At 57.6% G+C, this 24,685-nt stretch overlaps 1 protein-coding gene across 1 annotated transcript; it reads left to right on the forward strand.

Moving 5' to 3' along the window:
- The first annotated feature begins 15,134 nt into the window (after positions 1–15,134).
- On the forward strand, positions 15,135–24,476 carry PPP1R1B (protein phosphatase 1 regulatory inhibitor subunit 1B). The gene is made up of 7 exons (XM_081161718.1): positions 15,135–15,610; positions 17,320–17,380; positions 17,696–17,718; positions 18,147–18,222; positions 21,430–21,633; positions 23,455–23,574; positions 23,662–24,476. The coding sequence occupies exons 1-7, from the start codon at positions 15,530–15,532 to the stop codon at positions 23,709–23,711; spliced, it is 615 nt and encodes a 204-aa protein (XP_081017844.1). The 5' UTR covers positions 15,135–15,529; the 3' UTR covers positions 23,712–24,476.
- The last annotated feature ends 209 nt before the right edge of the window (positions 24,477–24,685 follow it).

The raw sequence follows: 24,685 nt of genomic DNA on the forward strand, positions 1-24,685 counted from the left end.
GGGGTATGGCAGGCCTGGGCGGGGGTTGGGAGGGTGGGGGGCAGGGTATGGCTGGGGGGAGGGGGGAAGGCAGAGCAGGGCTGAGGGGGCATGCAGGGCTGGGCCCTGGGAGCTAGGCAGGGCCGGGTGGGGGGAGCAGGGCAGGGCAGGGCTGGGGGGGCAGGGCAGGGCAGGGCTGGGGGGGGCAGGGCAGGGCAGGGCTGGGGGGGCAGGGCAGGGCAGGGCAGGGCTGGGGGGGGCAGGGCAGGGCAGGGCTGGGGGGGCAGGGCAGGGCAGGGCTGGGGGGAGCAGGGCAGGGCAGGGCTGGGGGGAGCAGGGCAGGGCTGGGGGGGCAGGGCAGGGCAGGGCTGGGGGGGGCAGGGCAGGGCAGGGCTGGGGGGGGCAGGGCAGGGCAGGGCTGGGGGGGCAGGGCAGGGCAGGGCTGGGGGGGCAGGGCAGGGCAGGGCTGGGGGGAGCAGGGCAGGGCAGGGCTGGGGGGGGCAGGGCTGGGTGCAGGGCCGGGTGGGGGGGCAGGGCAGGGCAGGGCTGGGGGGGGCAGGGCAGGGCAGGGCTGGGGGGGGCAGGGCTGGGTGCAGGGCCGGGTGGGGGGGGCAGGGCAGGGCAGGGCTGGGGGGGCAGGGCAGGGCAGGGCTGGGGGGGGCAGGGCAGGGCAGGGCCGGGAGGGGGGGGGGGCAGGGCTGGGTGCAGGGCCGGGTGGGGGGGCAGGGCAGGGCAGGGCTGGGGGGGGCAGGGCAGGGCAGGGCTGGGGGGGCAGGGCAGGGCAGGGCTGGGGGGGGCAGGGCAGGGCCGGGGGGGGGGCAGGGCTGGGTGCAGGGCCGGGTGGGGGGGCAGGGCAGGGCAGGGCTGGGGGGGGCAGGGCTGGGTGCAGGGCCGGGTAGGGGGGGCAGGGCAGGGCTGGGGGGCAGGGTTGGCCGCAGAGGCGGGGAGGGAGGGGTAGGGCATTCCTCAGCAGTCTCGGGGAATCTCGCTCAGGGGACAGGATGATGTTCTGTAAATCCGCTCTCATTACACCCCTGCTCCACCAAAATAAATACAGGCACGCATAAATCTGCACAGGCGCCACTCCGTCCTGACGCCCGGAGGACACCTAGCCAGACGCCGCCGCCGCCAGGCCGCAACTGAGATGGGTGGGGGCGAGTGTGCTGGGGACGGAGACTCGATTTCCCCCCGAAGTGCCAAGACGGGGAGCAGGTGGATTAGGAGCGGGGGTCCATTCCCTGGCCGCAGCCGGAACTCCATCTCCTGGGCCGCCCCGGCCGAGGCGGGCAGACAGGAGATGAGGGTGGGAGCAGGGGGACGGGCGGCCTGTGCTCACCCCACTGCCGATTTGAGGGGAAGGGCAGGAATCTGGAGATCCTCTGAGGGCCTGTGCTCCTGGCATTAGCTGTGCTGTGGGGGAGAGGCAGGGGAGGGGCAGGCTGGCACTACCCAGACGGTGCCTGTTCCATCAGTTGGGGACGCTCGAAGCTTCCTCCTGAAGCAGCAGAGCACCTGCCACCCCCTTCCCCAGCCCCCTTCCCCACCTCAAGTCCTAAAGGACCTTGGGGGAGGGGGACCTGCCGCTTCTCCCTGGCTCTGGGGTGGGCACCTGCCCCGCTGCCCCCCCCCTCCCCGCCCGCTGCAGTGTGCTGGGGAGCGGCGGGCATGCCAGATGGCGTGGCTGAGAATGCGGCGACGTTGCCGGGAGGTGAGGGCTGGCACGGGTGATATGCGGCTGCGTGCCTTGTGGTGCCATGGGGGAGGGGGAGGGGAGGACCAGTGAGGTGTAGCCCCCCTCCTCCCTGCTGACCTCCTGTCCTGACCTCCGGCACACTATCAGGATTCGCCTCCACTTCCTTTGCCTGTGCCCTGGGCTCTCACTCTGGGTCCAGGCCCCACCCAAAGGTGAGTGGGCACATGCCCATGGGGCCAGGTGTGATGCTGAGATTCCTGGATCAGACTCTTGCTGCACCCTTGACCTTCTTTCCCCCAACCCAGGACAAAGGGTGATGGAGGAGACCTGCTAGTCCTTCAGCAAAGCCAGCCCCCTCAGGATTATTCCCTTGCTCCAAAAGTAGAGTGACCTTTGCCTCATAACCTTTGACTTCTGGCTTCTGAGACCCATTTTTCTGGGAGAAGCTCCTTTCCTGATGGGTACTGGTCCCTGAATCTCCCTTTTGTCAAATGGTTCCTGGGTGGACACCTCCTCCTGGGAGCCTTCCCTGACCTCCCCAAGCGGTGCAACTTCAGCACTGCCACCCTCTGTTAAGAGGCTCCATTACCCATCTGTCTCCCTGATTTGACCATGGTGGTGAACATATATATATCTCAATAGTCCGTTGTTTCACACAGGTTGTATTGAGTTGGTGCTCAATAAATGCTTGTTGCATTAATGCTTGGCTGGCTTAGAGGATTTGGGGTACTTCGCTGGAGAATCTCCTAAAGCAGTAAGGCCCAGGGTCCCAGTTCGAGCCGAGAGCCCCCTCTCCTTCTGTCTTTTGTACAAATTTCAGTTTGGGAAGGTGGACTTGGGGTGTGTGTGTCACAGATCAGTCCCAAAGTGGCCTGCCCCCCTGGTTCCTGCCCAGCTGGAGACACCCTGTTTGGGCCCCTGACCTCTCAGCAGGCTCAGAGTCCCTCCCCTACCCCACTCCTACCCTGCATTGGGTAAAAGAACTCCCTGAGGGGAAGCGGTTCAGGGACACAGCTGAATCTCACTCACGCTGCCTTTTTCTTTGCTGATGCTGCTCCTCAAAGCCATCCTCCAGTATCCCAGAACCCTGCTGTCTTATGTGCCTGGCTCACCTTCCTCCCTGGGAAGGCCTGACTTCCCACAGGCTCCCACTCCTCTGGTCTTACACAAGACCAAGGCTGCCCATCCTACCCTCCTTCCTGAAAGGCAAATCTGAACATGGTATTCTCCTACTCAGGCACTTTCAATGGCTCCCTATAACCCCTAGGATTAAGCCATGGTCCTTAGGGACACCCCTGATCTGGCTGCTGTCCAACACTCCCTCAACACTGTCTTGAACTCCGCCCCTCAGATGCTCTAAACTCTGACTTTCACAAGCCTCATGCCTATGAGCCTTTGCTGAGAGTGTCCCCTCTGCCTGAGCTGTGCCCTCTCCCTTTTTCTCACCTTTTAAGCTGAAGCATCACCTCCTCTAGGAAGTCTCTCTGGGTTAGATGCCTCTCCTTTGCTCACCTCTTCAGAGGCACAGGTCATGACCTTTGACTCATGGGTCTCTCCAGCCTGACAGCACATTCCTGGAAGGCAGGAACAAGACCCAGGCCCCGGCACACAGAATATCTTCAACAAGTGGTTGTGGCACCAAAGGCCTCTCTTGCCACTTTGGAGGAGATGCAAGTTCTACCCCAGAAATTGAAGGCTGCAACCCAGGGCAGTACACCTGCCCCCAGGAAGCCCCTCCTCTGCCATCAGCCTCCCCCTTCCCCCAATCCCAGCACTGATGTGCAAGTCAGGCTTCCCTTCTGTAAAATGGGACTGCCTGTCACTGTGTTAAAGGAGCTAACAGGTGTGAAGATGCTGCCTTGGCCCACAGCCCTGTCCAGATGTGGCTGATTTCGCCTAATGCTCCTGATCAACTTTATTTTTTAAACTTGTTCCTGGAGTTCTGTTCATTGCCACTTTTTAAAAAATCCTCACCCAAGGATATTTTTTCCATTGCTTTTCAGAGAGAGTGGGAGAGAGAGACACACTGATGTGAGAGAGACACATCAATTGGTTGCCTCTCACACGGGCCCCTGCCAGAGCTGGGGAGAGAGCCTGTAACCAACGTATGTGCCCTTGGTTGGAATTGAACTCCGGGACCCTGGAGTCCAAGGGCCAATGCTCTAACCACTGAGCAACTGGCCACGGCCACGGCCACGTCTGTGTTCTGCCTTTCTTGTCAGTTTTCCAAGTGAGCAGTTGGGATGTGCTGCCGCTGCCCCTCCGAGGGTCCACACCAGAAGGCAGTCAGACCAAGAGGGAGCTCAAGGTGCCCAAAGAGCTCTGGACTTAGCAGGGTCTCGACCTTGGTCTAATCACATGACCCTCTGCTTTCTTATCTGTAAAATGGGAACAGCGACTCCTGCCTACCTGCTCATTTCCCTAGCACTGACAGGAGGACCAAAAGGACAGCCAGTTACGTAGTGCACTCAGGTTACATCCTGAGGGGCACCTGATGGGGCACTGCACGGCAGTGGGAAGAGCCTAGGACAGGCATGTGTCCTGGGTTCTCCTTCCTCCAGGTGGCTCTGCTATGAACTCCCCTGCAACCTGGGCATCTCCTGGTTTCCTCCCCTGGAAATCAGAGCGAGGGACCCGGGCTGGGGGCTTCTGGGGGCCTGACTCTGGACAGTTCTCTGATGCTTCCCTTGAGCCTAGCATAGGTAAGGGGGCAGTGGGCACAGAGGACTCACAGCTGCAGTGGTGTCGGTGCTCACAGGAGGACAGTTCCAAAGAGCCATGGGGGTGTGCACATCGAGGGGACTGCCAGGACAGGAGGTCACAATTTGACCAGAGACCTCTTGGCTCAGCCCCTGGGAGATTGGAGCCCAAAATAGTGTGACTGAGACTTAGCCATTACTTCCCTGCTTCATGACTCTGAGGGGCCAAGGTGGGTATGGGGAAGAAAGGGAAGAGTCTAGGGGTGGGGGCATCAGGGACCAATGCCTCATTTTACAGAAACCAGAGCACAGAGAGGGGAAGCACCCTGCCTGGTGTCACACAATAAATGAGCTGGGACTAGAAATTAGGACTCTGATTCCCTCTTTGGGGTCCTCCTGTCCCTGTGGCTGCAGGGCTCTCTGTAATAATGTAGTATGTAATCCACAATGACAATGGCGAGCATTAGCCATGCCAGGCACTGAGCTTCACAGGCATCATCTCACTTCATTCTTGCCATGACCTTGAAGGTGGTATTACTATTTCCTCCACCTAAAGGCAAGGACATCGAAGCACAGAGAGGTTAAGGTTAAGGCCAAGGTCACACAGCTAGTAAGCGACAGAGCCTGATTTGAACCGAGCTCTGACTCAGAGTCTATATGCTCTTATTCATGATTACAAACTGTGTTCCTTTCTCCAAAACCCCCACGATCTCCACACTGTGGGACCAGCACACTCTGCAAAACAGAGGGAAGGAGCGTTCCCTGGGGAGCATTGGTGTACAAGGTTTGTCCTCTGTCCAGGTCCCCAAGTCAGGGGAACCAATGCCCTGGCCGTGGTCTCTGCAGTTCTACTGATGGATGGGTGGAGGATCCCCCTATACACCCGGAGGACTAGTCACATTAAACATGCGGTTTCTCTGCTCTGCACCCCTCTTCCCTCAACTTCTTCAGAAGGTGTCCTCCTCAACACTGCAGACTCAGTGAGGTGCTTCCTCCACCAGGAAGTCCTCCCTGGTGTCCCCTAAGGAAATGTCACTTTCTTCTCTGGCCCCTGGGTTGAGCACTTGGGCTGGACAGCTTTACCGCTTGATCACGAGCCACCTGCCACACGGTTCTGTTCTTCTGCCTGCAGAATGGGAACAAGGAGCCCGACCTCACAGAATCTTTGCGAGGATTCCAAGCAAACCGTTGTCCTAGGAAGCACCTGGCACCAAGTGGGACCCTGCCACTCTCTCCTTCTACTCCTTGCCCTCCTCCTAGCTCGCTCCCCGTGTTCTGCTCACCACCCCCGCCGCGCGCCTGGCACGGAGCCCCGCGCGCCCCACCGCCCCGCCGGGCTCGCGGTCCGACTTCCCGCGCGCCGCGCTCCCCGGGCGCACGCCCGAGCCCCCCGAGGCCGCGCCGCCTCCCGGCCTCGCGCGCCCTCTCGCCCGGAGCCCGGCTGGAGCCGCTGGTGCCTCTAGGAAAGGGGTCCAGCAGCCAGCTCAGAGGCGGAGGCGGGGCGGGGAGGGGAAGGGGCGGGCCGGCGGGGGCGGGAAGAAAACGCTGCCCCTTTAAGGTGCCACCGCCGCGTGGCAGGGAAACAGCTTGTGCCAGCCCCATTCCGCTCGGCTCCGCTCGCTACAAGAAACACAATGCATAACAATCAGGCGCACGCTTGGAGCCCTGCCACGCGGCGCGGGCGGGGCGCGGGCGCGGGCGGGGCGGGGGCGCCGGGGTCTCGACCCGCGACCGGCGTCCGGCGGCCGCGGGCCGGCCCAGGCCTGACGCCACCCGCGCGGCCGCCGAGGTCCCCGCCGGGCGCCCCCGCCCCGCCCCGCTCGCCTCCCCTCCCAACCCGCCTTCGCGCTCCCTACAAAGTTCATTCCCACTAACTCTTTTCCAGGCCACTTCCCCCTCACATCTGACAATCCGGGGCCCCTCATTCTCCCAGTAATCACTCCACTGCACTAATTGCACATGCAAATATGCAAATGCGTATTAATTAATTACTATACTAATTAGTTCTGTGGTATTTGCGAGTAATAAATCATTGGATGGGAGCGAGGAAGCTGGAGACCTGGCCCATTTTCATTCTGCATAAAATTTTAATGGTCTCTCTGGCTGATCCGGGACGGCGGCGCGCGGAGAGGCTCTTAAAGGGCCAGTGGCGGCGGGAAGGGGCAGGGGCGGGGGCGGGGGCGGGGGCGGGGGCGGGGGCAGGGGCAGGGGCAGGGGCAGGGGCGGGGGCGGGGAGCTCCGGGCGACCCCGGCGGGGCGGTGCCTTGGGCGGACTTGAGAAGCGGCCCCAAACCCCGCAGAGGCGGTCTCCAGCCTGGGGTTGGCTTTCACCCGGCCCCTCCTGGGCTAAGTGTCCTTCTGTGTGGCTTCAGGGAGAGAATTCGGCGGGTAGGGGGAGGCCAAGGTCGGTTTCTTTAAGAAAGGAAAGGGAGCAAGGAGCTGTGAGAGGCCCATGCCCAGGCCTTGGGGAAGGGGGGAGCAGGGAGATAGAAACGAAAACTCCACCTGCAGGATGGCTGAGGAAACTGAGGCCCCGGGCGGGCCAAGTTTAGCTCTCACCCCTGCTTGTCCCAAGGGGAAGGAAGTTACTAGAATGTCCTGGGTGCCCCAGTCCTTTCTTGTCTCTGGTGGGGGCCACCAAGGCTGGGGGTGCCTCCAGCTTTCCCTTTCCACATGATCAAACTGCTGCCCCGCCCCCATGGGCACCAGCTGGCACCCTGGCAGAGCAGTCCCCGGCGTGAGTGGGCCCGGGGGACCCTGCTTTATTTCCAGGAGGTAGTCAGGACCTGGGTAGAGGGAGGAGGCTGGCTGCTTTGCAGGACCATTGACTCAAAGAGGCAGAGGGTTGTGCCCCCTGACTGTGCCCAAACCAGAATCTAAGGGGATGCCAGAGGTGGGAACACTGAGGAAGTGGAGGCTGTGGGCCTGCCCTGAGCAGAGATTCCCAGTTCCAGGGTCTCCAGTCTGGTTCTGCTCACCTCTGCCAACCTCTGCCATCAGCAAGCCTGGGTGGAGCAAAGCCTAAAGGGCAGCAGTGCTCTAGTGGGGGCAGATAACAGTAACAACAATGAACAATACTATGAATTTGGGCAAACATTTATTTAGCCAGAGAACTATTAGGTGAGCTCTAGATGTCTCACAACCACACAGTGCCTAGGCTCCATTACAGTCCTCATTTTAGGGATGAAGAAACAGGAGCACAGGAAGGTTAAACCCAAGGTCACTCAGCTGGGAGTAGTGGAGGGGACTTTGAACCCAGACAGTCCAGCTCTGGAGTCTTTCCACCACACTCTGCCACCTCTCTCTCCACCACCATGTCCTCAGCACCTGCTGAGAGCCAGGCCTGATGCTAAGAATTTCATAGGCAGTGTTGTTTTCAACCTTCACAACACCCAGGAGGTAGCTTCTAGGAGTCTCCCCATTGTAGAGCTGGGGAACCCAAGGCCCAAAGAGGTCGACTAAGTTGCTCTGGGCACACATTGGCCTGTGTGACAGAAGAGAGTCAGCAGGCTGTCTGATGTCTCTCCATCCGGATGGGCGATGGGCTTGGGGCAGGAAAGAGTCCTGGAAGCCCCTGATGACTAGAGAACAAGAGAAGAAGTGGACAGATTTCAATTAGACAGACTATGGGAAAACCTTAATTCTAAAGAGGTGGGGGCTTGCCCTGGCCGGTTTGGCTCAGTGGTTAGAACATCCGCCCACAGGCCAAAAGGTTGAGGGTTCGATTCCCTGTCAAGGGCACGTACCTTGGTTGCAGGTTCCCGGTCCCAGTTCAAGACATATGCAGAAGGCAACCAATCTATGTGTCTCTCTCACTTCGATGTTTCTCTCTCTCTCCCTCTCCCTCCCTCCTCTCACGCTTCCACTCTCTCTAGAAATCAATGGGAAAAAATATCCTCTGGTGAGGATATAAAGGAGGTGGGGGCTCCAGGAGCTGGAGTATGTGTAAGCTTTCCCTTCTTTCCCAAGAAACAGGCTGGGGAAGGGCATGGCTACCAGAGTGGGTGTGTGTGTGTGAAGGCATTGTGGGGGTGGTGGAAGAATGGCCTAGAATGAGAAAGCCCAATTAGAACCATATAACTCAGGAATCCTGGTTGGCTTTCTTGGTAATTTTGTCCCCAGCACTCCTACCTACCCCCTGAAAATCTCCTGAGCACCTCCACCCTAAGATTTACTACTTGGGGGACTCAGGAGATCTGGCAGGAGGATGAGAAGCTAATACTCTGTCACTTTGCTTGTTTGTTTGTTTTTTAAAATATATCTTTATTGATTTCAGAGAGAGGAAGGAAGAGGGAGAGAGAGAAACACCAATGATGAGAGAGTCATTGATCGGCTGCAGCCCGCAACCCGGGCATGTGCCCTGACCGGGAATCGAACCCTGATCTACTTGATCCTAGGTCGATGCTCAACCACTGAGCCACACCTGGCTGGGCACTCTGTCACTTTGTAAGCACTTCCTATGTGCCAGGCACTGTATATGCATAAACTTGTTTAATTTTCACAACTCTGTAATTATTATTCCTGTTTTATAAATGGAGACAGAGGAAGGAAAGAGAGGTTAAGTTACTTGCCCAAAGTCACACAGCTAGGAAGCGGGAGACTGGGATTTGAACCCCTGACCTGGTGTGCTTTACCATCCTGCTCCCCCTTTTCTTTGGAGCTCCTTGTGGCTACATGGGCATGGCAGGATTGACCTCTTGCCCAGAGGAGTCAAGGATCCCAGTACCAGCAGGCTTTCACTCTGGGTGCCTTTGGAATTTGCAGATGCAAAGAGAAAGAACATGCCTGTGGCCCTGGCTGGTGCGGCTCAGTTGGCTGAGTGTCATCCTGTGCATTGAGGATTGCTGGTTGGATTCCTGGTCAGGGCACATACCCGCATTGCGGGCTCAGGAGGCAGCAGATCGATGTTTCTCTCTCTCTCATCCCTTCCTTTCTCTATACCAAAAAAAAAAAATCTTAAAAAAAAAAAGAACCTGCCATTCAAATGGCCACCACCCTGCGTGGATTTTCATGGTGAGTTCTATATGTGGGAGTTGGCAAAGTGAATGTTCAGGAGGCCCAAATTCCTCCTCATTATCTTGGGGATGGGTGTGTGTGGGCATCTCCCCAGCATTCCTTGCCCCCTCCCAGCCCACCCTTGAGAGAACAGCAGGGTCAGAGAGTTGGTTAGCATCTGTCAGGGGGACCACCCTGATATGGGAATTGAGATTCCAGTGCTCTCACGGATGAGCCCAGAGTCCCTCTATCTCCCAGTGGCTCAGGGAAACTTCTCTAGGGAATCTGTACACGCTCATCTCCCTAGAACTAAGGAAGCCTTTGACACCCACCTTTTGGGCCTGGGAGTCCCAGTGCATGGAGGGTTGTAGGGCATTGGGAGGGATGCCTTTTGGGCTGCAGCCCACTAGGTAAGAAAACCCATCCTCACTTCTCCACTCTACTGAAGCCCAAAGAAGCTGGGTTCATCAGGGTTTCCCCCACACCCACCCACTTTCTGGAAAAATGGGGGCAAGTTGGGGAGTTGGGGGAAGGAGGCAGGAGGGGAGGCTGCGGCTCTGAGCTTCTCCGTGCAGCCCTCGGGGCCGGGTGCCTGGGCAGGAGGAGGGGGCAGAGCAGCTGCTGGCGATTTATTAAGCAGTCACGGAAAAATTGGTTTATAAATTAACAGCTGTTTTAACTTTAGGGCCTCTTCTTCAGGGAATGGAAGCAGCCGACTGGACCGGGATTGGAGTGTGTGTGAGGCTGGCGGAGGGGGTGGGAGGCAGCGGACTCCGGCAGCTGGCATTCTTCGGGGGCAGCCTCAGCTGGCACCTCGGGGGGCACCAGGCAGTGGCCAGAGCAGGGGGTCTCCAGGTGCCCGCGGTTGAGGCTGCCCTCGCTGTGGGCTGCTGACTTGGTTGCTCTTCTCAACAACACCCCACCTGGGGGCGCTAGCGGGCACAGATGCCTCTGTACTCATGTGTGCCACCAGAGGGCAGCCTCGGCACATTGATTTCTGCTCCCCCCACCCTTCCTCCAACCCCAGATCGGTCCAAACTAGGCTGGGTGAGAGAGAAATCTGGTCCAATGCTGAGCAAGAGAGAAGGTCGGTTCAGTACATGCAAGCGATCTTCCACTTGCCCATCCTGAATGTATTCAAGGCAGCAGTAAAGAGTGAGAGCTCTGGGGTCGGACTGTCTGCGTTTGAACCCAGGTTCTGAGCCTCATTTGCCTCATCTGTAAAATGGAATGATACTAATGATTAAATGAGGTAATATATATATAAAGGACCTAGCCCAGTGCCCAGCAGAGTGTAAATGCTCCGTATATGTCACCCGTAATCAATTTCTTTGACTTATGTATTCATCCATTCATTCATTTCTCAATTCATCCCCTCTATAGCATGTAGTGCCTACTGTATTCTGGGCACTATGGCAGGCAGATGATGATGCCAAGACAGATGGTGGGAAGGATACATCTCAAAATAATGTGCTAAAACTAATGATACACCCAGTGAGGGGAGAGGGGAGCTTGATTTGCATGGGGCAAAAGAGAATATTTGGGGGTGATAAAAATGTTCTATATCTGTATTGTGACAGTGGTCATATGTTATAATTTTTTCAAAAACTCATAGAAATGTGTATTTAAAATTGGTACATTTTATTGTATATAAATTCAAACTCAATAAAGTTGGTTTGTTTTAAAATAGCACCCAATGGGAAATTATTGAATGAGCAAAGGGATGCATAATGGGTGAATGAATGCGTGCGTGAATGAATGTCTCAGATGATTGCGTGCCTGTCCTGGTGCCACCATTGTCCCTGCTGAAAGTGCCCCCTGCCCGCTCCTCCCCAAAGGCAGGACTTGGAATGCTCCCCCCTTCCTGTCGCCCCATCACCACCACCAGGGACAGAGAAAGGTGCCCCAGTGCGCCCACCTAGTGCTCCCCAGCTTCTCTAAGTTGGCTTCCGGGGCTTCCTGGGGCCTCCCTTCCAGCTGCCACCTGCCAACCCAGCCAGCTGGGTTCAACTCAGTGGCGGCAAGGTCACGGGTGTGATGCCTAACTACAGACTCAACGAGCTAGCGGTGCAGCAGCCCAAACCCTAGCCGACTCCGCCACCTGCTGGCCCTTTTCGGACTGTGCCCCGGAGCTCCCCAGCAACCGGAACTTTTCTTGAAGACCTACCAGGAGCTGGGGCGTGTGTGTGTGTGTGTGTGTGTGTGTGTGTGTTCCTGCAATTGAGTCAGCTCTAACTCCTGGTGACCCTGTGAATGAGTGATGTCCACAGGGTCCTGTTCTCAACAGCCCTGCTCAGCTCCTGTAGACTCATGCTTATAGGTTCTTTTACGGAGTCAGTTCGTCTGGTATGTGGTCTTCCTCTTCCTGCTGTCTCCTATTCTCTTCTTATTGAATTGTCACAGCTATATATGAAGTGGGCTTTGAAACACAAGGACACTGAGGCCCAGAAAGGCTAAGAAATTTGTCTAAGGTCACACAGTAAGTTATAGACCTAAGATTCTTCCTCAGGTCTGCCTAGCTCCCCAGTTTAGATTCTGTCCATGAGACTGTTTCTTGCTTGGGGGAAGGGATGCAATATTCTCGATTGTAGACTCTCCCCACCTCCCAGAAAGAGGGCAAAGGCCTCACACCATCCTCCCAAATTCACCTTCCAGAGACTGACTGTAGCCTCTCTTGCATGCCCAGCACTGTGGCAAGCACCAGACAATGATGTGAAAAGAAATTGTGTGCTCAAAGTAGTCAGGCCCTGGCCAGGGGGGCGCAGCTGGTTGGGCATTGGCCCATGCACCCAAAGGTTGCCAGTTCAATTCCCAGTAGGGGGCCTGCAAGAGGCAGCAATCGATGTTTCTCTGTCTTCCTCTCTCTCTAAAAAAAATCAGTAAAAAGTCTTTTTTAAAAAATAGTGTGCTTAGATCTATGGTACATTAATAGGCACCCTGTGATAAAACTTTGTCAGTCCAAGTAGAAAGACCCAAAGTTCAACTGGAGTTATGTCAAACAAGGTCTTGAATTTGTTCCTTGGACCCAATCGCCTATGCTTCTAACTCAAGAATAATACCCGAAGAGTGGCATATTATTTTTATATCTCATTTGCATATGATTAATTCTAAGTCACAGAGAATGGAGGTCACCCTGGCCCCTTGCTTCTCAGCCCCTCTGGGATGTGCCTCACACCGCTGCCTCCCCCTGCTGGCTCCCCCACCCTCCCCAGCCCCTCCCCACTTCTTGCCCCTGCCCACACCTCCCCCAGCTCCCAGAAGTCCTGTTCCCTTCCTCTGTCACCCACGTAGCCCCCGCCACCTGGCCGCCCACCTGAAAAACTTTTCCTTAAGTTCTTGAGAAGTCGCGTAGGATCCAGGGAGAAAAATCAAAGTAATAAAACCTCATTTAATTCCTAACGGAGGGCAGAGCTGTGAGCTGCAATTATCCTAATGCTGCGCTATTTTTACTCTCTCCCCATCTCTGTCTCCTGCCTCTCTCCTTCGTGACGCTCTCTCCTTCTCCCTTTGTCTCTCCATCTCTCACATGTGTTTTCTCTGTCTCTTTTCACTTTTTTTCCTACCTGCCCCCCCCCACCTCCTGTCTCTGTCATCCTTCCTTCCCTTCCTCCTCCTTCCTGTCTGTCTGTCCCTTGTGCTTGTACCTCTGTCAGCCAGGCTTGCCCACCCCTCTTAACCCCAGGGTTTAGCTGTGGGAGCCAGAAAAGCTGGGGGAAGAGGGCATAGACCCTCTCCTCCATCCCTGAACGCTCCATCTTCCAGGCCTGGCTTCCCAGCTGCCCCAGCCTGGGTCAGGGGCACTTTTCCTGATCCAGGACTTCCTAGAGCTTTACTCCTTTTGGCAGAACCTCCGTAAACAAGTCCTCCCTGGTCAAATGAGCCTCAGTCCTTGTGGTCCCCAAGGTCATCTCCGCTCTGATGGGCTCCAAGGTGCAACTGGTGGTGATGCCTCCTTGTGCCTGACCTCTCATTACCTACCCAGCTGTCAGAGGACAATTCTGTCCCCTTTATCCCACTCCAGGACCCTCCCGCCCTCCAGCACTGGAAGCCACAGGCCCCTCACCCTCACCATGGGCCAGTAGCCACTCAGATTACTGTCTGAGTGGCTGTCTGAGTGGTCATGTTCCTCCTGACTTTCAGAACCTCCTTATTTACCCTCCCAAGGCACTGCCAAACTGGTCTTTGCCACTCCCCACCACACCCCATCTGGAAGAGGGGTCTGGGCCAAGCCAGGGGCTGCCAGAGATGCCCACACCCCTGGGCCAGCAACCTGGCATCCGGCTATTTCCCAACAAGCATGTAAGTCAACAAACATAGCCGGACTTGAGCCAGGCCTGGGGTTGAGGGGTGTGGAGCTGAGTAGCCAGGGTTTTCAGCTCCCATGAGCAAAGCTCTGCTCTCCTGCCACCCTCTTCCTCACCCCGAGTGAACACTGACTCTGGGGCACAGCATCATGCCCTTGACCCCATTTCCACAGGTCTCCTCTGGCCTCCTGCTCCCCCCTTGCTCTGCCAAGGACCCAGCATGCTGGGGCTAGAGTGGAAATGTTGCTGGAGGTGGGGGGAGGGCTCCTGACTGATCCAGGCCTGAGTGTGACCAGGAGAGAACACAGCCAACACAAACAGAGCCTCGGGAACACGTGCAACGGACACATCTACACACACTCCCTGTCAGCATTACAGGAGGCATTCAGACCCTCACCCACAGGCCCGCACAGGGAAACATGGGCTCCTGCGAAGACACCCAGGACCTGGACAGATACGCAGGGACAATCCAACCCACAGGGCCAGCGCATCCCCTTTGCCCCTCCTGAGACACACACAAACATCTTGAGAGAGAGAGAGAGAGGCTCACGCCTTGGAAATGAGCACACACCTCTCCTCTCAGCTCTGCTCCTGAATGCACCAAACTCACACACGTGACGGCACGTGTACAGGTACAGGCAGCCCCCCAACACCCTCAACTCTGTGCCCCTGGGCTGGTTCTGTCTCCCTCCCATTCGATCTGGGGAGACAAGGAAGGCACGTGAATCCAGTGTACCTGGTAGAGGCTCGCAACCTCACCCCCCTCTACTGCACAGGCTAGAGCTGTGGATACAGCTCCCCCACGCCCCTGCAAGCTGGCACACCCGTGCCCATCACCTTGACAGCCTCTGACAACCTCCTCCACACCCACACCCTCCCTCACACACACATAGTCCTCCCACACCCTGCCACTCACACTGCATCCTTGACACTCTGACACACTTACTCACAGACTAACATGCACTCATCCCCCCCCCCACACACATTCCCCAGCTATAGGCACCACAGGGCCGCTGGCACTCACACACTCCCTGCATGGTGACTGACACGTGTCCTCCCACGCACAACCCGCTCCTTCACGCTCACTCGATTTCCAGGACACCCCCATTCACAGCGTGACATGCTGGTGGCACTCTCTTCACGACCTCACAGGCCTCCCCGTGAAACTCCAAGAACCCCGGCCATGAAGGGGTTAAAGCCAGAGTCCCCGCGGCCCCTCAGCCTCCCCACATAATCCTCCCTGCTGGACTCCATCAATAATGCAGCTTCAAGTTCTGGGGAGACGGCAGGGGGCCCCCAACCTGCTCCCCGCCCCAGCCCTGGCCCCCCCCCCCCCGCGGCAGGGAAGAACACGCTTCTCGGTGCTCATTGGCTACTTTCTCCTGAGCCCTCCCATCAAGCCCCTGGGCGCCAGTCCCAGGTGAGGGGACGGGCTGGGGACCCCAAGGCTGGGGCAACAGGGGTGAGGCCGGGAGAGAGCGAGAGAGGCCGAGACAGAGAGACGCGGAGAGGGGGGAAGTCGAGGAAGCGCGAGCGACGGGAGAGACGCTCAGAGACGCACCGAGAGCGAGGGAAGGGGGAGCGAGAGACACCGACCCCCGCGAGCCGGGGCCCGGGGCAGCGCGAGGGGACCCCGCGCCGGCTGAGCGGCGGGCGGGCCGGGGCCGGCGGGGCGGCGGCGACCCCTCCTCCGCGCGCTCGCCTCTCCGCGCGGTATTTTTATCGGTGCGCGCACAGCCCTCCCCTCCTCCCGCTCCTCGCCGCGCACAGCGCTGCGCCCGGAGCCGCGCGGGCGAGCCGAGCCGCGAGCGCCGCCCGGGACCGCAGTCGCGCACCCAGCCCCACCGACCGCCCCCGCCATGGACCCCAAGGACCGCAAGAAGATCCAGTTCTCCGTGCCCGCGCCCCCCAGCCAGCTGGACCCCCGCCAGGTGGAGATGGTAAGGGGGCCGCGCCCCACCCCCGGCGGCGCCCACACGCACCCCGGCCCCCCTGCGCTCCGGGCGCAGCGGGGTCCACGCCGGCCTGGAGGAATCGGGGTGATGGAGAGTCCCGAGCCGTTTCGACCCGGCGGGGCAGCGCCCAAAGTTCGCTGGAGACTCGTGCAACTTTTTCCCGGGGCCTCCATCCTGATCCCCGCGCCCGAGAATTCCAGGAGATGGGCGTCTGAGCGCCCGGGCAGACCATTCCAGGCGCACGGGGAGGGCGCCGTCCCCCTGACCCCCTGGTGTCCTCCTAACCCAGCCGCCACCGGGACCGCTGTGCCCCGGACCCAGCCAACACCGGTCAGATGTGACAAACCAAGTCCTCTGACCCTTAATTATTCGGAGCGGAGGCCCCAACTCCGCTGCCCCACGGCCCTCCCCCCCCTCTAGTCCCACCCCGTCTGCCTCGCCTGGGGTCGCCAGAGCCTTGTTCTGACCTCCTGCTGTCAGGCCCTGGACAGAGCCACAACATGGGGGCGGGGGGACCAGTTGTCACTGAAGCCAGACCTGTTCACAGGGACAACTGAGGACTCTGGGAGAGCCTTTTTGGTGGCTGGGAGGCCTCCAAAGTTGGGGAGGGGGTGGGAGGAGGGAGAGGAGAAGAGGGCCCCGCCCCCCACAGCCTAGCTGGATTCACTTGTTGCTGAGTCGCAAGGGGCTCCCAACTGAGCAGTGGGAGCCGGGCCAAATCATTCGAGGGGGCGATAGGAGACCATGGGGGGGGGGGGCGTGGCCTAAGCAGCTTTTGGTCTGCAGGGCAGTGTTGGGAGCCTGGCAGGGGAGGTGGCAGTTTCAGCTTAATTCACCTGGTTCTCTTTGTGCATTTCCCTGGAGCTCAGAGGGGACCTAATTAACTGACGGTCTGATTGCCAAGCTGGGGGGTGCAGTTACTGGGAGTGCTCTGTGCCCCCTCCACCCCACACCCTTACTATTCAGCTTGGTTCATGTACCAAGGAGGGCAACTTTTAGGGTTTTTGTTTGTTTGTTTTTGTTTTTATGAGGATTGGGCTAAGAGTTCCACAGCCTGAGAGAGACTGCTAAGGGTGCCAAGAGCCAGGCCCCCAGAGATACCACCCAGGCCCCTGTTGGTCTGTGGTTCAGGCCCACACCTGAGCCTCTGTGTGAGGTTGGAGGTGGCTGCAGTGCTCTGGCTCAGCCTCCCTCTGCAGCTGGATCCAGTTTCTCTGGAGCCCTTGAGCTGACCTTAGGGGCAGGGCCACGTGGGTGCCATGGCCCATTGGGGCACCTTCCACAGTCAGCTTCAGTTGCCAGGTCTGATGTTTTTAAAAAGTGGAAGAGAAAGGGCCTTATAGGGGAACAACAGAAAGGGAGATGCCCATTGTGGAGTAGCCGTGGAGTGGGATGGGCATGGGGTGGGAGTCAGCGACAGGTTTTTCTGTCATTCTTTCTCTGCCTTGGCATTGCTGTGTGGCCTTGAGCACTTTGCTGAAACTCTCTGAGCCTTGAGCTTTCACCTGAATAAAATGAGGGGGTTGGGTGAGCTGTAGAGTTCCTTTCAGCTCTGACAGGCTTTGATTCAGAGGTTCCCTGGGGACTCCAAAGCACCATTTGTTCCCTGCTGCCTGAGGAGGGGCAGCGGGGGTGGGGTGGGGAGAGGGGGCTGCAGGTGTCTGTCCTCCCCGCCTCTTTCTTCATCTCCATAGATCCGGCGCAGGAGACCAACCCCTGCCATGCTGTTCCGGCTCTCCGAGCACTCCTCACCAGGTGGGCCCCTTCCCTGTCCCAGCCCAGCCCTGGCCCCACCCTAACTCTGATGCCTTCTTGGGGCCCTTGCCAAAGTCCCAGGAGTAGGAGATGGAGCCGAAGGGGGGCTGGGAGTGGGTAAAGTTTGGGAGGCCAACTCTCCCTGGTTTCATTTATTGACAGGCACCTTCCAACACCAGGAAGGAAAGGGCACACTTTCCCTTTCTCCAGAGATTGACCCTTTGGGGAAAGTAATTCAGATTCTCTTTCTCTTTTCCCCTTCTTTCCTCCTCCTCTTGGTTCCTCCTCCCTGCGTTCATTGACGGCCTCCCTCAGAGGAGGAGGCCTCCCCCCACCAGGTGAGTTTCCAGGGGCGGCTGGAGGAAGGGATATGGTGGGATGGCTGGGATTACTTCCCTACGAACACAGGGTACCACCCAGGAGGACACATTAGCATATCAATCAGCATATCCATCGGCACCTCTGGTGAGAGTGCCTGGTGCGGGGTGTCACGGGAGATCTTACTCTGCTCTTATCTTTGCTCAGACTTGGGTGAGGCGTCCAGAATCTAGGGTCTCCTCCCTGAGCCAGGCCACAGCTTATGGAGGCCCTTCAAAGCAATGGGTGGCCTCAGCCTGGTGCAGGACCTGAGGGGCAGCAGCATCTAAACACATTAGCAGAGGCTAGACCAGTCTGCCCCGGTTGCTTTGGGTGAGGTGGAATGGAGGGAGCAGGGAAGTGAAGGGGCCTGTGGTGAGCCCATTTAACCTGGCACTTTTTCTGGCAGAGAGCCTCAGGAGAGGGGCACCACCTCAAATCGAAGAGATCCAACCCCTGTGCCTACACACCCCCTTCACTGAAAGGTACTATCTTCCCACCCACCCGTCAGCCTGGCTGTCCCTGCGACCCCTGGAACTGGGCTGACTTTGGGGGAGGGAGGTGACATGTTGCACTTTTGTCAGTGGGGAGGGGTTGTCTTGTGTTCCCCCAATCCCTACTTAGAGACCAATTTGGTCCTAATTTGGTCTTGTGAAAAAGAAGGCACCCAGAGGCCAGGAAGGGTGGCTGTGGGGTTGAAAGAAAAGGGGTGGCTGTCTAAAATAACAAGCAAGCATCACTATAAGAGACTCAGTCATGTACTTCCCTTATGCAAGTACAGCCGACCACCCCCCACCCCCCCAAAGGGCACCTCCTTCTCTGGGCTGCACCCCTTGCTCCCCTCTTCCATTCGCATAACATTTGCACAGGTCTGCACACTGGGTGCTTCTCCTTGCTTTTCCTTTCTGTGTTAAAAGGCAAATCATTTCTCTAGCACAACACCTAGTGTGTGCCAGGCTTCAGTGTGGGGCACTGGGCAAAATAAGTGAGATTTGGTTCCCCTGCTCCTGGGGCCCTTACCTCAAAGGGTCAGGGAGAGTGACAGAGGAGAGGACGTTTAAGCCTGGATTTGAAGGTTGAGTAAGAATTCAATGGGCAGGCAAGGCCCAGAGCATTCCAGGAAGAGAGGAGGGTGTGTGCGAAGGGGAGGAGGTGTAACATCCCTGGGGGCTTGAGGGGAGGCCTGGAGACTTGGCTTGAAGTGGGGAGCTGTGGGAGGTTCACCTGGAAGAGAAGGAGGGGCAGATGGGAGTGTGGAGCTGGTCTCTTCCTTACTAAGCCTTAGGGTGCCTTCCCACCCCCACCTCAACTCTTGCCTGAGGCTCTTGCTGCCTGGCCAGCCCCCTCCTCCCGAAGACCGAGGGAGGTAGGGAGACCTGAAGGGTGTGCCCAGAGCTCCCTCGCGGTGGGTTTAATGAGTTCCCAGCACTAGCCAAGGTCAACAGGTGCACCTGTCAGCCACTTGCCAGGGTTGGGAGCGGAGAGGAGGGGCCAGGAGGAGGGGCGAAATGGGCAGGGGCCCTTTCTCTTCCCTCAGGGCGGGAATATGAAAGGTCAACTAGCAGACAGTGCGGTTGAGCACCTGGAAGGACTTCTCACCTGTAGGCATGTGGGGAAGGCTGACCCCTGAAGCGGCATTGGGGGTGGGTGGCAACTTCTGAAAAGAGAATACAAGAAGTCTCTCCTCCCTGCCCTGGGCTCTGGGGGCGGTGAGTGGACGTGAGGGAAAACCGCCCCTTGTGCTCTTGACTTCGAGCTTGAGGCAGAGGGCTGGGTGAAGACGATGGGCCAAGGCTTGCTGGGCACCCTGCAATGGCCAGAGGTGTGCCCCCCCACTGCCCCTTTGGGCTGCACCTAGGGGAGTCTGAGTGGGGAGAAGCAGGGTGGTTGAAGGGCCAGCAGAACACGGGGATTGGGGTCTGTACTGGGGACCTTTGAGTTCAATAAGGGAGACCTGGTGGGGCAGGGTTCAGGGCCCCAGAGATGGAGATGGAGAACGAAGGGGACAGTGGGGAGGGCGAGGGGGAGACCCAAGAGAACCCTGAGAGGCACGAGGCGCTGTGCACGCGGGAGGCTCACGGGGTGCCAGATTGGCTCTGAGCACACCTATTGTTGTCACTGTGGCTCACGAACTGAACTCTCCTCCTCCAGTTAGGGGAGAGGGTGGCTGCTGGAGCTGCCACCTCCCCTTCTCTCTTCTCCCCTCCATCCAACCCTCAGAGGACCTTTCTGTACCTAAAGGGCACTGTTTTGTAGGCTCCGACCCCTTTCTGGGCAAGGGAGAGCGCCTGGCAGGGGCAGGGCTTGTAGGGGGAGACGCCAAGGGCCCCCGGGGGAGGGTGGACAACACTGAGTCTTGGCTTGAAGGAGCCTCTCCAAGGCCCAGCTCTCACACTTGGCTCAAGGTGAAGCTTTGCCGCGTCCCCAAGGCCAGGGCAGGGCGATTTATTGTGCTTTTATTGCCTGGGTAGCTTGCCCAGAGCCAGCGGGAGGCACCAGGCTGGGAGCTTGGGGCAGGGTGGGGCAGCGGGCACACACAATGCACCCTCTGTGCCTGTCCCCCAGTTGGCAGGACTGCGGTGCCCTGCTCACTGCACCGGAGGTTTCCAGCTTGGATCTACCCCTCTGGGCTTTCTGAGGGGGAGGGGCTGCCTGTAGACCAAGAAGTAGCTGTGGCAACCCCAGCTCTAAGCTCATCAGCATCTTGTCTGTGGGCTATGAGTTAAGTGACCTGAATGCTCTAAAATCCCACCAGCTGCTGTCCCCCTGTTGCCTCTGCCCCAGCCACTCCTCACAGTGTCCCTTCAACCCCTGCCATTCCCCCAGAATTGCCCAGCCCTGGCCCCTTTCTCAGAATCGCTGGTCCTTTCCATCTTTTGGAAATTTGTCTCCATCTGCCCACACGGTTCCCTTCCTAGGCCCTATCCCAGCAGGCCTTGGTGGTGTTGGGGGGTGGGTGGTGTTTGCCGCTTTCTAGGTCACCACAGAGGGAGCTGGAAGCTTGGGGATGTGGGTCAAGATTGTGGGGGCCGCGTTGAGCACACCGCATCCCCAGGCACAGACTTCACTGGCTGCAGACTATTAAGTCCGCAGTCTCAGAATTGTACCTACCTCTTAGAGACTGGAGAGTGCGTCTAAGATGGGGCAGTGCCAGGGGGTGTCGACCAAGCCAGGCAACAGGGTGATAGGGGTGGGCAGGATCAGGGTGAGCAGTGAGCCCTAAGCCAACTGGGCACTCCCCTAGAAATTGAAAGGGACAAATCCCCTGGGCTCTGGCCCAAGGGCTCTGTGCCTTTTGCCTGGGGCTGTAGCTGGTGGACACTATGTCCAGTACCAGGTCCTTAGAGAAGTAAGCTCCTCAGCCAGGGAATGTTAAGCTGTTGTTATGCCCGCCTGGTCTTGTCCGACTTGGTACCCTATGGCCTGGTGCCAGCCTCTAGGGGGCCAGCACCTTTGGACAGTTTAAGAGCTAAATATGATCAAGAGTCTACCCCCTGCTGCTTCAGCCCTGGCCTGGCCCCCAGCAAGCTGACCTGGAGCCTTCAGCTTTTGAACTAGACCCCTGAGGGGGGCTAGCTCTGCCTTAGGCCCATGGAAGGAGGCTGGGGGCCGGGCCGCATGCCTCTCGGGGAGCTCCAGGGGCTGCTTCCCGGGCCCGGCTGACCCTGCCTTCCTGGGTGCCCCTGTGGTAGCCGTGCAGCGCATCGCCGAGTCTCACCTGCAGTCCATCGGCAACCTGAGCGAGAACCAGGCCTCGGAGGAGGAAGACGAGCTTGGGGAGCTGCGGGAGCTGGGCTACCCAAGAGAGGAAGAGGAGGAGGAAGAGGAAGAAGAGGAGGAGGAGGAGGAGGAGGAGGACAGCCAGGCTGAAGTCCTAAAGGGCAGCAGGGGGCCTGGTAAGCTGGAGGGGCTGTGCAGCCTGGGTCCTACTGACACGGGTCAGGTGGAGCCCTCCAGTGTCCTGGGACACCCCTCCCCAGTTCACAGTTTCTCACACATGCAAACTGCGATCACACTACAAGGGCCTTCCTATCCTTTCCCCCCACAGGCTGCCTCACACTCAGCGATACCCGACACCCGGGCTGCTCCCATCCTTGACTCAGTCCGTCTCCCAATCAGGTTTTTCCTAATAATTCCTCTCTTCCCAAAGAATTAAGGCAAGGCCACAGGAATTTTGGGACTGGACCCAAGGAAGGACTTCCCATCCATGGCCGTGAGGGGATGCAAGGAGATGCAGGGGTAGAGGAGGAATAGTATCTGATGTCCCCATCGCTTGCATTTCTGAACGTAGGGTGTGGTCTCTGTTGGGAGGCAGAGGGGGCTGGCTGGTAAGTCCTCTCCAGGACTCGGTGACTGTTTCTCCTCTTTCATTTCCTAGGCTGGGGTGAGAGGGTGCCCTCTAGTGTCTTGATGGAGAATCTAGGATTCAAGAACTATCTGGTCCTCCACACCTCCAACCCCAGCTACCTGGGAAGAGAGGGACTAGGGAGAGGCCTAAGACCTGCTCAGAGAGCTACAGAGCCAGAGGCCCCAGATCCAACAATCTCCACAGACTGTCTCAAAGCCCAGAGAATTTCTAGGCAGGAAGATCTCAGACCTTCATGGCTGCTTGTCCCATGCCTGGCCTTAGAAGGCTGCATCACCTCTATTCCTCCTAGTGTACACAAAACTTTTTGGTCCCATTATTTATTTGTTAATTTGTTTATTTATTTTAAAACTATATCTTTACTGATTTCAGAGAGAGGAAGGGAGAGGGAGAGAGAGAGACAACCATCAATGATGAGAGAGAGTCACTGATCGGCTGCCTCCTGCATGCCCCCCACTGGGGATCAAACCCGAAACCAGGGCATGTGTCCTGACCGGGAATTGAACCGCGATCTCCTTGATCATAGGTCAATGCTCAACTGCTGAGCCACGCCGGCTGGGCTGGTCCCATTATTTAAATATGTTTTTATTGATTTTAGAGAGAGGAAGGGAGAGGGAGAGAGATAGAAACATCGACATCAACATTGATTGGCTGCCTCCTGCATGCCCCCTGCTGGGGATCGAGCTGGAAACAACCAGGGTATGTGCCCTGACTGGGAATCAAACGGGGACCTCCTGGTACGTAGGTTGACACTCAACCGCTGAACCACACCGGCTGGTCTGGTCCCATTATATATGGGGATGAAAACAGTTGATCACCCCTGCTTGATGTGTCCATTCTTTACACCCCAATGAAATGTCTTGGGCCTCCTCTCTGCATTGGCTGCTAGGACATCAGTCATGGGAGTGAAAGCTCTAACTGTAAGAGTTAAGTCGACTCCCACTGAGACCCCCCAGAACAGGTAGAGAGGAGGTGAGAGGAGACTGTTGCCTCCAGAAAAGCAACAGGGCAGTGGATTGAATGACAAGAATACTAAGGAGCTATATAAATTGCCACCATTCCCAGAGTGGCTCCTGGGTGCCAGCGCTGGGCTGGGCAGGTCCCATTATTAACTAGTATCTTATTTAAGGTAATTGACACAATTTTCCTCTTACCATCCCCTTCAGAGAGGTAATAAACTGAATCATCTAAGTCGTATGGCTAGTCATTGGCAGAGCTTAGTCCAGTCCTCTCAGCTATACCATAATGGCCTCAGAAAGCTTAGCCTCAGCCATCAGACTCAACTCATGATCCAAGACAGTCAGATGGACACGGAGAGTCTGTGGTTTCATGCTTTTTTCCCTGTCCCCAGTTGGGCAGAAGACAACTTGTGGCCAGGGTCTGGAGGGCCCCTGGGAGCGTCCGCCCCCTCTGGATGAGCCCCAGAGAGATGGAAGTTCTGAGGACCAAGTGAAAGACCCCGAACTAAGTGGTGAGGCTTGGGAGTGGGGTGTGGGAAGGCGGAGCTGGGATCTTGGTAGATATGTTCAGGCCCTGAGTCCCTTTGCTTGTCTTGCAGAGCCCGGGGAAGACCCACAGCGCCCTGCCCACCCAGTGCCTGACACATAGGCACTCAGCCCTGCATCTCCCAGAAGAACGTGGAGGGGGCATCACTATTCCTCAGAAACCCACTCTGTCCTCACCCTATTTTCTACCCTTCCCCTCTCCTGCTAGGGCTGCGGCTTCTGACTTCTAGAAGACTAAAGCTGGTCTGTGTTTGCTTGTTTGCCCACCTTTGGCTGATGCCCAGAGTCCTGGTCACTTGCTGCCTGATGCCTACCCCTGCCAGTTATTCCCCTATTCACCCAGTGGGAGGCAGGATGTGAGAGAGCTTGCTTGGAAAATCCAGTAATCGAGGGACAAAGGTTCATCCTTCACAATTCTACTCCCAGACCCTCTCCCTTGGGCACAGGAAAACCACAGGGCAGGACCCTAAGATCTGAGGAAAGGGGGTACAGAGAACCTGTAGGTGTCCTAGATCCTTCTCCATCCCCTTTCCTCCTATGGGGGATTCCCAGTCATCATCCCTCTTACTGGCTTCTACCAGGGCCGAGGATTCAGGCATCCTTTTCCAGTCTCTTCATTTTGGAAATCTTCCCCTATCACCCCTGCTCCCCAGCCTGGGTGCCTGGAAGATGGGCTGGCAGAGGCTGCTTTGTTGCATTTTGTTTGTGCTTTGATGCCAGGAATGCCACCTAGTATACATCCTTAGTGGGGGGCATATGTTGAGGGGAGCCAGGTTCTTCTTGTCCTCCAGCTGCTCTGCCCCCTTCCCTTCTTCCCTGACTCCGGACCTGAACCACTCCTGTGCTGTAATAAATCTTTGTAAATAACTGTGCTGAGACTCCTTTCTTACGGGGAGAGGAAAGTGAGGAGGAAGCAACAGGTCCTCCCCCTACAGCATGTGGAAGACCTGGTTGGTGTTCATCCAAGAGTCAGGGCCTTTCCCCTAGTGTCCAGTCCTCTAGGAGTCTTTCCTGCAGCAAACAAGCTCGGGGCACTCTTAGGAAGGACCACAAAGGTTCTAGATCCGGCGAGGGGCG

This window comes from Miniopterus schreibersii (genome assembly GCF_964146895.1).
Source record: "Miniopterus schreibersii genome assembly, chromosome: 16".
Classification (NCBI taxonomy): Eukaryota; Metazoa; Chordata; class Mammalia; order Chiroptera; family Miniopteridae; genus Miniopterus; species Miniopterus schreibersii.

Excerpts from the sequence above, each read along its gene's own strand:
- PPP1R1B (XM_081161718.1), top strand. The coding sequence starts at position 15,530 with ATGGACCCCAAGGACCGCAAGAAGATCCAGTTCTCCGTGCCCGCGCCC. Across the intron at positions 17,719-18,146 it reads AGGAGGCCTCCCCCCACCAG|AGAGCCTCAGGAGAGGGGCA; the intron begins GTGAGTTTCCAG and ends TTTTTCTGGCAG. Across the intron at positions 21,634-23,454 it reads AAAGGGCAGCAGGGGGCCTG|TTGGGCAGAAGACAACTTGT; the intron begins GTAAGCTGGAGG and ends CCCTGTCCCCAG.